We start from the raw sequence: 12,227 nt of genomic DNA, 5'->3' as shown, positions 1-12,227 counted from the left end.
CCTTGGGCGCACATCTTCTACATGGATATATGAATCAAAACGTGAATTCCCACCATCAATTTATCCTTTTAATTTCACTCATGAACATTCACTAAGACTCGGTAATCAATCTGAAATACATATCTCGTGAGTTACTATCCGAAAAAATCATCCACTATATTGTTCGACGATCAAGATTTTTATCTTTCGATTTTTCTGTTTATCGATATATTCCGACAATTGGCTGTTTAATTTTTATGACTGATCAAAAGTTGCATCTTTCGAAAAGAGTTTTTTCTGGTTGAAGTTGTTCGAAACTTATGTCTGATCAACTTTGTCACAAAAAAGGATCAACTTTGTCACAAAAAAGACTAAATGTCTTGGCTATGTTATTGATAAAAAAAAATGATCCAGACAATTGATTATTCAAAATTAATTAATACTTTCGCTTCCAAAACTATGAAGTAAGCATTATTCACTTTCATATTTTGTTTTTATGATCTTGACTTTGTTAATATTTGCTTGTGGCATATTGTTTTAGATTACATATTTTGTCTATATTTTATTTTTAAAATTTCATGTTATTTATAATGTCATATTTATGGACGAAAAAATATATGAATATTAAGCTTAAAAAAAACTATTTTGTTCGTCTCATTCTCCTATTTGAATGATATCAATCCGGCATTGTTTTTGTTTTAACGAAATTTAAATTATTATTATTTTCATTTTATATATCATCCTCCCGCATGTAGTGAGAAGACTAAGGACATCAAAACTAAATCTCAACTATCGATCACCAGTTGTGTACAGTATGATCTTCGATCACCGCCTGTTAATCTTCTTAATTTTAAGTTAAAATTTATTTTATTTTATGTAAAATTTAAATATTTATTAACAGGAAAAAATTAAACAAAAAAAATAAACCTTAAAGACACCTAAATATCCTTTAATTGTTACTTTTAAAATAAATAATTTCTAAAATTTATATGTTTATTTTTAAATTTTTTTATGTTTACATGTTCTTTGATATATTGATTGACGTGATATAACTAAAATTATAGTAAAATTTAAAAAAAATTTCCACATTTAATTTCGTACTAAAAACGTTTAAGTTTATAAACCTTAAAACTTGGCATCTCCCCTTTATCACGCGTTTTAGAACCTTTTTTTTAGTAGGTCTTTTGTGAGACGGTATCACGAATCTTTATCCGTGAGATGGGTCAACCTATATTCATAATAAAAAGTAATTCATAGATGACCCAAATAAGAGATCTGTCTCACAAAATACGACCCGTGAGACCGTCTCAAACAAACTTGTACTTTTTTTATACCCTTACCTAGATCTTGCAGCGGGTATGAGACGATAAAGCATAAAAAATTGGATAAGGCCACGATCGGAAATGGTGTGTGAAATGGCTTGCTGGCGCTTAGGAAAAAAATATTGAAAAACAAACAATTTACATTTCAAATCGAAAGTAGCAAAGGGTTTCACAGGTTGAATCCACGGAAGAACTACATGTAGAATAGCAAATATGATGTTGGGATCCTTGCTCGTTTGGTTCATCATGCCATGATCAAGAACAGATTTTGAAACTTCGAGATGTCTTCCGGAATAAATTCTTCATGGAGATACATCCCTTTTATTGAAAATTTTGTAATTTTTATTATGTATGTATGTCTGCTAACTATTTTCGTATTACATCAATGTGACACTAATGCGGTGTTGATGTGATGCTAACATGTGTAACACATTAAATTTTTTATTTCGTATGTAAAATAAGAAAACATGTTCTAATTCTCTAAAATAAATTAATAAATTATACTCTCTTTGTCTCACTCATATATGCTTGTGTGTGTTTTCACACATATTAAGAAAGTGTTTGGTAAAGTAAATGTTATGAAATAAATTTCACGTAAATGAGAACATTTAACCAATAAAAATGGCGGGCTTTCAACATTAACTAATAAATATAATAATTAATACTTTTGCATTTTAAAATTAAATGAACAAATTGATAATTAGAAAAGCAATTTGAATAGGGATAGATTATTAAAAGAATAAGGAAAATAATATTAAAATAAAAACTAAATTAAATAATTGAGACGGATGAAAAAAAATGAAGCTTATCCTATCCTATAAATACAATAATTACATGGAAGGACCTTCTGATTCTCGTGTTTATTCTTAATGGGAACGCATTTGGAGTATTTTTTTCCGTAATAATTATTAGTTCTTAAATCACCGATATATATCTAACTTTTATAAAAATACGAAAGATTCACAATTATTTAATAATATTAAAATATATTTAAAAAAAAATTCTCTATATGAAATATATTAACCCGTTTACCCATAAGCAGCACAGCCCCGAGATACAACGTTTTGGAGCGTTTCTCCGAGAATTGCGGCTGCTTGCCCACCCTCTTTATTTTCCTATCACTGATTTCTCGAAACTGACCTTTTTTCTCTAGTTATGGTAATGCACTGCAACAGGAGACATGGCCAGAGAATGTTAGATTTAATATAAATAATAGTAAACAACAATAACCATTTAAAATAATGATATCTTAATTTATCAGCTACGTACTGTCGCACTGATTTGACCCTCTTAATTGTGTATATAAACAAGATGTTTACAATCATTAGAAAAATCAACAATGCTAGCTCAAACCCTAAAAGATGTTAGGGCCGGGAGTGCTGCTGATTAGTTTTATGTGTGTTTCTTTTCTTCAAATTTATCTTTTTTATTCTCTTCTTCTGGCCTATGTCGCAGACCTGTTAATACCAAAGTCAGCGCCTTTCTCTTATATCTTGATCAGGTTGTTTTTCATGGTCAACTTTGTTATCATAAAGGTTGTTAAAGAACAAAAATCATACACTATTTCGCCAATATATTTGAGAACTTACTTGGTCGAATGAGATCTCTGTGGTTTGATAAAGTCTATGCGGCTACTTTTCTTCGAGAGTGATGATGGAGAATTACCAAGGTGATTTAGCTGATATAGTCCGCGCCAGCGTCAGCGGAGGCAGCATAACTGGAAATTCGGCCGCCTTCACCTCCCTCACAGAAATGCAGTTTCCCAGCAACCAAATCGGCTGTTTTTCAAGAAACCACTGGGATGATTTCGATTACCCGTTCAATCAGTTGGGAGATCCGCTCCGCATCGATACACCAGTATCTGGATTTGTCCTCAACCCGAATACGATGAAGTCCGACAGTTCAACCAATGGAAGGTTTGAAGCTTTGGGAGGATCATATCGCAACCCTAGTGTAAATCTTGCTCATCATATGATTATGGATGATGAGATTACGAAAAGACCTTCTGATAATTTGTTCTCGAGGATGCTGCAAAACTCTTCGGATCCTAAGTTTCCTGCTGTATCTCCACGTGATCCCCTGGTGGTGGCTGCTGCTTCTTCCTCCATGTTACTATCAAATGATCAAGTATTGACTTTCCCAGATTGCTCCAAATTAGGTTGCTTTGTGGAGAGCCCAGGTTTGCAGATCTCGCCTCCGCGAAATACGGGGATTAAAAGGAGGTAGGTGTCGTCTCTCTTTCAACCGATCGATTCATATTATCTAATCAAAGTTTTAGCATAATTCCTATATTTTATGCAACTAATTATAAAGCTCGCACGTTCCTGGTTTATGGAGGAGGATCTCAATATAGAATTAGGTTTCCAAAATATGATCTTGAGTTGTTTTAATATGCACGCAAAGCAAGATTGCATTGCATTTTTTTAAATGTCACACTTATGTGGTTGAATAAGTATTTCGAAGTTGTATATATAGATTTGGGTTATTATCTCTCTTGAACTAGTTTTTGATATTGAGTTTGGTTTATTTATCAATCTCAGAGCCTTTGTAAACTTTACGCTCTTCATTCCTGGAAGTGTAATGGTGTGTTAAATATCACATCGACTATATTAAGCACTTCGTAGTTATATATATATATATATATATATATCTATATTAATATAAATATATGAATTGAATTGTGAATTTACATAAATATCCTTACTTTCATTTAATATTAATCATTAATATATATTTTCATATTAATCATTAATACATATTTTCTTTTTCTTTTTCTATTTCATAAAATTAAAATTAATTAATTAAAATCTATCTATATCTATATTATACTAATATAAATATGTGAATTGAATACATGTTTTCTTTTTCATTTTCTATTTCATAAAATTAAAATTAATTAATTAAAATTAAATTAATCTATCTATCTATACTAATCTATACTAATATCTATATATGAATGTGAATTGTGATTATATTGACATCAAATTCACACAAAATCACTTTATTTTTTTTCCCAAATTCACAGAAAATCACTTTATTTTTTTATATTACAATTTGTCATATTAATGGTGTTATTTAAGTCATTTTTTATTTTAGTTTAATAAGATCATTAATAGTGTATTTAACTCAATCAAACTAACTATTATTTTAATTTACTTTAAATTTAATTTTAAATACTTAAATTTATACATTGCCGTCAGATAATAATAAGAAGACAAAAGAGATGAGTCGGATTGAATAAAAATAAAGTATTAATAAATATTAAGGTCATACAAAATTTCTTTCTCTCATTTAGAATAAAAATATTTTCAGACTCCTCATGTGTCAATAGAAATATACGATTGAGAGAAATATTTTTCTGTAATAGATTTCAAACACTGTTTTTAAGTTATTTAGTCAATTTTTTTATAAATGGTGCTAAATAAATATTACTAAATAATATGCTCTATTTGATCATTTTTTGTTCTTGCAATGAGAGGTGTTTTTTTACCCTAGCGTTAACATGTTTGATTGTTATATGTCATTTGTATTGATCATGTAATTGTGTTTGGATTGTTTTTGTTATTTGTTTGTTTGCACAAAGAAAAGAGAAAACAAAATCAAATATCCAACAAAAATGATTATTTTTCAATTTTTAATTATTAAGATATTTTGTTATTTTTTAAACACATAATGCATGTTTTCTGTTTGCTTAGATTACTTAGTTTAAAGTGACTTAGAAAATATTAAAAAATTGAAATATTTCTTCGTTTTTACCTTTTGTCTCAGAATATCAAGAGATAATATCTTTTATTTATTGGGACAAATATATTTCCAAACTTCTGTATATAAATCAGTATTTAAATTTTTTACGACATTATTATATTATCTAATCAATTTTTTTACTTAGATTGATAGAAAGCATTTTAATTTGAGTTTTTATGTTCTTGTTTATATTATTTTTGTAATATTATTTATTATAAAAATAATAGGTGAACTACAAAAATTGGTAGGTCTAAGAGTCCTCTGGTAACGACAAATATGGATAAATTATTAAAATATATAATATCCAGTAGATTTTTGGCATGCGATTTTGTTCTAATTCAATGATTATGCATGATTCTAAATTTTAATTATATCATAAGTTAACGCATGTTTTGTTGTTGCTACATATATTTTATCAATAGTCTAATATTTTTCTATTGTTTAAGAAAAATTGTGTGACTTTGTATTATATTTTTACAGCTGTTTTTTTAAATGGTTTTATTATGATTTCAAGGCACCATTTTTCATTTGTGTTTTTTAAAGAAGTGGAATGAATATCTATAAAACGATGACATTAGTAAGACGTCTTCTCTTTATTTAAAAAAAATATTGGAAAATTTATACAAATTGTAAATAATATGGGTTAATATTTAATTTGAGAGTGATTTATGCTTTTTATTGCTCGTATATACTTCAATTTCTTTGTTATTGTACTAAATAAATTATTTTTGAACTTTGAGTTATCATTTTTTTTCTTATCGAGATTGTTTGTGTTATGATTTTTTTATTCGTTTTGGTTAGTATTGTTGGCGGTAATTGATTTGTCTGATATTATATGATGTGTCTTGTTGTTTATATAAAAATAAGTATGAGAGTACACCAATCAAACCACGTATTTTGGGTCTTCTGTTCTATGAAGAGAATAATAAATGGTTTCTGTGAATTATATAATTTCTTGGTTTTTCATATATATAGTCTACGAAATGCGTCAAATTTTGAACAAAAAAGTTTCAACAAACATAGTGGATGGAAAAAAAAGACATGTTAAATAAAAAAATATGTTGTGTATTACTATGTTGGGTGCGATAATTGTCCCTGTTTGGTAGAGCGGTCGAACCGTGATACTTGAGCTGCTGTGCAGTTTAACAGATTTGAGTTGCACAATTACTACTAGCTATAGTTTTTGGTAAAGCGACAAACTCTCAGTCTTACAATTGGTATCAGAGCCAAGGTCACGGGTTCGATTCTCATTGATTACAAGGAGTGCAATTATAGGAGGAAGATTGTTGGGTGCAATAATTGTCCCTACTTGGTTGAGCGGCCGAACCGTGGTGCTTGAGCTGTTGCGTGGTTTAAAAGATTTGAGTTGCACAATTACTACTAGCTATAACTTTTGGTAAAACGGTAAGTGCTCAGTCCTACATACTATGTCCTAATTTCTGTATGATATAATTCAAGCACATTTTTTTTATAGATATTTGAAATTAGGTCCAACTAAGTAACATGAAACATATACATATATATTAAATCATATTTAAAGCAAAATTTTAAGATCAAGAATGATTCAGATTTAAATTTCAACGAAGCACAATGAAGAAGAAATTGAAGAATTGTATGTGTGCATTAAGTGTTATAATGATTATGTTGCTACTTCATGGTTGTGCGACATATAAATGTCAATATTTTTCAATAAAATAGTTTTTCAAAAAGAAAAAATTCTTCATTCAGAAAAAAAATACATGAAAAACAAATTGTACATAATTTTCATTCTATTTATAATGGTATGAGAACAATTCTAAAACTTTGCTGACACAGTATAACAGATGAATTATGTTCATTTTATTGAGACATCGAGTCAATTTCACTTTATTTCCTCCAATATTATCTCGATATATTTCGAGGTGATACGAGATTGTTTTTGTCTCTTTTTTAAGTCAAAGTGTCTAACCAGCTAATTCATAACATATATGATGTAGCATAGAAAACTCCTTGTCAAGTAAATTCACTAATTAGCCAAATATTGAAATTCAAATAAAATTCTACAATATTTCATCAAATTAATTTTGACTATCGTAAAATGCTCATGAAATCTAAATGGTTATATTATTAGATGAGATATTGAATAAAACAAATACTTTGACATATATTAGAATGATATCTCATATGCATATCTTAATTACATAATTCGTATCTATTCTCAAGATTTTTAAAATACAATAAATAATTTTGTATGTCGTTCTACAAGATAAAATATTATAAAACAAAATATAAACTCGCTAGAAGAAAATTTGTTTTGTTTCAATGAATAATATAATATTATGTTATAAACGCAACAAATGAGATTGAAACTATATCATCCTCATGACATGATGCACGCAATCATTATTGCAAAGCTTCCAAAAAATGACGATCAAAGATGATTTTCTTGAATTGTGTCAAATTAAATGAGGACACAATTCTAAGATATAGTCATTTGAAGAGATTTCAAGTAATTTTTCTCACAGTGATTGAGAAATAGTTGTTGAAAATTTATTAATCTTATAGCTATAGACGATCAGATATTTGCTGAGCATACCAAAATAGTTATATGCATATAACAAACATAACAAACTACGACAAAGACAGGGGCGGATCCACTGTAGGGCCGGAGGGGGCCACGGTCCCCTTGAATTTTTTTAATTTTTTTTTACTATGTAAGATATATTTTATTATTTAGTATATATATTATTTGACCCATAAAAATTTTAAGTATCTATAATTAGTCTAATGGTTAAAGACTTTCGAGGTTTACACATATGGTCCATGTTTAATTCTTTTTATACGCTGTTTTTTGACATTGTTCTGTAATTTTTTTTTTGAAAACCTAAATAACGGGCTTTTACAAAGTCCCAACTTAAAACATTTATAGTTGGTTAATACAAACATAATCAAGAAAGCCATTTGAAATAATAACCTTTTGCAAAACATCTGCTATATTGTCGACTGACGAGTGAAATATTGTGGGACGCGAGTTCGGAGACACATCAGAAGGAAAGACAAGGATTCTTGGAATTTTTTCTACGTTCAGGAATTGAGGTAGACCGGCCCCCCAAACATATCGTTCTGGATCCGCCCCTGGACAAAGAGTTGTTGAGTTGTCAAAATCAACCAAGAAGCATATTGGAAAGTGTGTCAAGTGGATAAGATAATTTCTCTGATTCATATACCGTCTATGGTCATGATTTTTTATTTTTTATGGCTTAGTTTGTTTCATTTGATAAATGTTATTAACCATGTTTTAATTCATTTAAATATTATCAAAATTTCGTACATATATTTTCAGCAGTTTAGGTTTTTACGTGCAACGCACGTGCATTTTTCTAGTATATATATATATATATATATATATATATATATATATATATATATGTTTAGACAATCTTCATCTCTTGAATTAGTTTTTTTTATTGATTTAGGTCTAAATCTCAACCTTAGTTTATCTATCTATCACAAGATACAAAATCATTTTAGCTAAAATGAATCTTGATAAGATATAATCAGACGTAAAACGCAGATATTTATGCGGCCAGTGTACCTGTTTGAGGAATTCGCTTTCATGTTATGCCCATGTAATTTGAGCATACTGTATCTCGAAACCCACATGACAAAAGAGTTCTGTGGTTTCATCTGTTGAGTCCATTTCTCCATTACTTTCGGCTTTTTCAAAGAAAAAGCTACAAAAAGCTGGCATGCAGAAGCAGAACTGCTGATCGAGCAGCTCTGCACACCACTGGAAATGATGATCCTGGTGAATTGACTAGCTGCTCCATAGATAAAGAAATTAATCGCGCGGTTTCAGTACTCGATGATATTTATACGACCGAAGAATCTATTGTTTTGATGCAACTTCAATTCAGGAAAAACCAGGCGAAGAAGGTTGTTTGCATACCAGCTCCGGCGCCTGCAAACACCAGGCATACTGGAGAAGTTGTTCCTTCTGATCTTTGGGCTTGGAGAAAGTACGGTCAGAAGCCAATTAAGGGCTCCCCTTTTCCACGGTAATTAGCTTTATTTTGTTCCTCAAAGAGCAATCCTTAGCTTTGTGTAGTTATATATGTTACTGATTAGACCTCGGAGGGAATCATCGCCAAATTTCAGTTTATTCAGAATTTCTTTGATGATATCGAAATAAGTATTGATGATACTGAATACATTGAATTCAATATTGTGACTAATTATCATATACTTAGCTTGCTTAATTTCGTTTTCCTTTCTACTAATTAAATGATAAATTTTAATGAAGCTGGAGACCATTCAAATCCGATTTATCTTCCTAACTTTTCAGCTTTTATTTGTGTTGCATGTTCGAAAATCCAGGGGTTATTTTAGGTGCAGTAGTTCCAAGGGATGTTCAGCAAGAAAGCAAGTGGAACGGAGTAGAACCGACCCTAGTATGTTGGTAATAACCTACACTTCGGACCACAACCATCCATGGCCAACACAAAGAAATGCTCTCGCGGGCTCCACAAGATCGCATCCAATTAAAACTAATCATGCTGCAAGAAAATCACCGAATTCCCAGGCCCAAGAGCCCCCAAGCCCTGACGAAGAAAAGAGAGAAATCACTTCAAAAAATACAGCAGATTTTGGGAATTGTTCAATCTTGAAAGTGGAAAAGGATCCATATATAGACTGATAAGAATCAACACAAGGATGATCCCGTAATATCAGCCAAAGAATATGGAAAGATTTCAAATTTGAAAGATTGTCTCAATTATACACCTTAATATTAGGGATTGAACATATCACTCCTAATTGTCTAAATTTAGCTTTATGTACGTTAGTTTATTCATTATATAAACATTTGTATACTGTAGTAAATGTTGGGAAAAAGGAAATAATAAAAGAATCAACCTTGTTCATTGTTTCTCTTTTCTCAAAATTCAATATGGTATCAGAGCAAGGTTCAAAACCTTCGTTCAAAGAGCCAAACCTTTCTATTCAGTCCTTTCACCAATGCTCCAGTTTAATATCCATAAAACTCTCCATGACAAATTTTCTTCTTTGGAAATCCCAAATACTACCTCTGATTCGAAGTCTTGGATTGGAGCATCATATCAATGATTCAAAAAAACCAGCAGATGAACTTGTAGATTCTGCAGGTAATCATTGCGCAAATCCAGAAAATGTGCAATGGACTCTCAACGATGGTCTTCTCACAGCATGGCTTCTTGGAAATATGAAGGAAGAAGTGCTTAGCATGATTTACGGTGGGGATACGGCACACTCGATATGGCTATCTATCCATGAGCAGCTGTTGCCTGACACTGAAGATGGAGAAGCCCAATTGAAAAACAACTTGTATGGATTTTCAAAAGGCAATCTCTCACTCGAAGAGTACCTTCGGAAGTTCAAAGAAATCTGTGACCAACTTGCAGCCATAGGAAGGCCGCTCACAGATGTTGACAAAGTCTTTCAAGTTTCAAAAGGACTTGGAAAGAATTATAAAGATATCAAACTTGCTGTTTTGTCCAAACCACCGTATCCATCATTTAATCAATTTATCATGCTGCTAAAGAACTTTGAGCAGGAATATTGCACCGAAGAAAAACAGGAAATCGATCATAACCAGGCTTTCTTCAGCCAAAGAGGAAGAGAAAGAAACCATAATCGAGGAAGAGGAAACTTTAGGGGACGAGGCCCAAATTCCTTCAACTACAATCGTCCGAATACTCAACCTTCAAGTAGTCTCACTCCACTAAAGTCAAAAAGAGACATTGAGTGGAAAGGACAACCAAGCAAACAAAATTCAAACAAAGAAGCTTGTCAAATTTGTGGTCGAACTAATCATATTGCTCCTAAATGTTACTACAGGTACGACTATACCGAAGATGGTGGAAATACTCAAGAGGCTTTGGCTGCTATGAGTCTAAACAATGGTGATGATCCCAATTTTTACGTTGATTCCGGAGCAACGGCTCACATGACAAATCAAGGAGGTAACCTACAACATATAAAACCTTATTTTGGATCTAGCTCTATTTATGTAGGTAATGGGCAAGCTTTACCTATCACGCATATGGGTAATGCATTGCTCAATACCTCACAAGGTAAACTTGCTTTAAAAAATGTCCTTGTAGTACCCACACTCAAAAAAAATTTACTATCTGTCAGCCAACTTATTGATGATAACTCATGTACCTTTGAATTCAACTCTTGTGGTTTTGTTATTAAGGATCACAACCAACAGATCATGGCCAAAGGGCATAGACAGGGAAAACTCTACACTCTTGATGAAGGGCAACTTGAAGCACTCACTGCTATTAAATCTCAAGGAGCCTCCTCAAAAATCTGGCATGCTCGATTGGGGCATCCAAATCTTCAATTTTTAAAAATTTTAGATAATAATAAAGTTATTAATATTTCAAATTGGTTGTCTAAGGACGTGTTATGTGTTAGTTGCCAACTTGGGAAGCGATGTAAACTCTCTTTCAATAAATCAGACTTTATCTCTAAATTTCCCCTTGAAAAAATTCACAGTGATTTATGGGGTCCTGCCCCGTTTTTATCTTCGCAAAAATTCCAGTATTATGTAATCTTTATTGATGATTTTACTAGATATACATGGTTATATCCCTTGAAGAAGAAATCAGATTTTTATGAGTGCTTTTTAAAATTTCAAGCTTTTGTGGAGAATACTTTTGACAGAAAAATCAAGACTTTCCAAAGCGACGGAGGTGGTGAGTTTACTTCAAAAACCTTCACGAATCATCTTGCCAGGTATGGTATCAAGCAACAAATCTCCTGTCCACATACACCAGAACAGAATGGTTTAGCAGAGCGTAAACATAGGCACATTGTTGAGACAGGCTTAACACTTCTTTTTCATGCCAATGTTCCTCTTAAATTTTGGGTAGATGCTTTTCTAACTGCAGTTTATCTTATAAACAGATTGCCCATCTCCTCTACTGGTAAGAAAACTCCATATTTAAAATTATTTAACAAACAACCAGATTATTCGGGACTTAGAGTTTTTGGAGCTCAATGTTTTCCATATTTAAAAACACCTGGAATGCATAAATTTTCTCGAAAAACAATCCCCTGTGTTTTCTTAGGATATAGTACATTACATAAAGGTTATCGTTGTCTTGATCCTAATACTCATCGTATCTATATATCTCGTCACGTTGTTTTTAATGAAAA

General features: G+C 31.1%; 1 protein-coding gene across 1 annotated transcript; it reads left to right on the top strand.

The window, feature by feature from the left end:
• Nucleotides 1-2,679: 2,679 nt before the first annotated feature.
• On the top strand, nucleotides 2,680-9,720 carry LOC140835529 (probable WRKY transcription factor 14). Its single transcript, XM_073201018.1, has 3 exons — nucleotides 2,680-3,523; nucleotides 8,942-9,082; nucleotides 9,402-9,720. Exons 1-3 carry the CDS (start codon nucleotides 2,952-2,954, stop codon nucleotides 9,718-9,720), a joined length of 1,032 nt encoding a protein of 343 aa, XP_073057119.1. The 5' UTR covers nucleotides 2,680-2,951.
• Nucleotides 9,721-12,227: the final 2,507 nt, after the last annotated feature.

The sequence above is a fragment of the Primulina eburnea genome, chromosome 6 (genome assembly GCF_022965805.1).
Source record: "Primulina eburnea isolate SZY01 chromosome 6, ASM2296580v1, whole genome shotgun sequence".
Lineage (NCBI taxonomy): Eukaryota > Viridiplantae > Streptophyta > Magnoliopsida > Lamiales > Gesneriaceae > Primulina > Primulina eburnea.
This window is presented reverse-complemented; position numbering and strand designations above follow the sequence as displayed.

What these genes read in the sequence shown, in the direction of transcription:
- LOC140835529 (XM_073201018.1), top strand. Translation starts at nt 2,952, where the DNA reads ATGATGGAGAATTACCAAGGTGATTTAGCTGATATAGTCCGCGCCAGC. An exon ending in AATACGGGGATTAAAAGGAG is followed by an intron (nt 3,524 to 8,941) that starts GTAGGTGTCGTC and finishes ACTTCAATTCAG; the next exon opens with GAAAAACCAGGCGAAGAAGG. An exon ending in AAGGGCTCCCCTTTTCCACG is followed by an intron (nt 9,083 to 9,401) that starts GTAATTAGCTTT and finishes TCGAAAATCCAG; the next exon opens with GGGTTATTTTAGGTGCAGTA.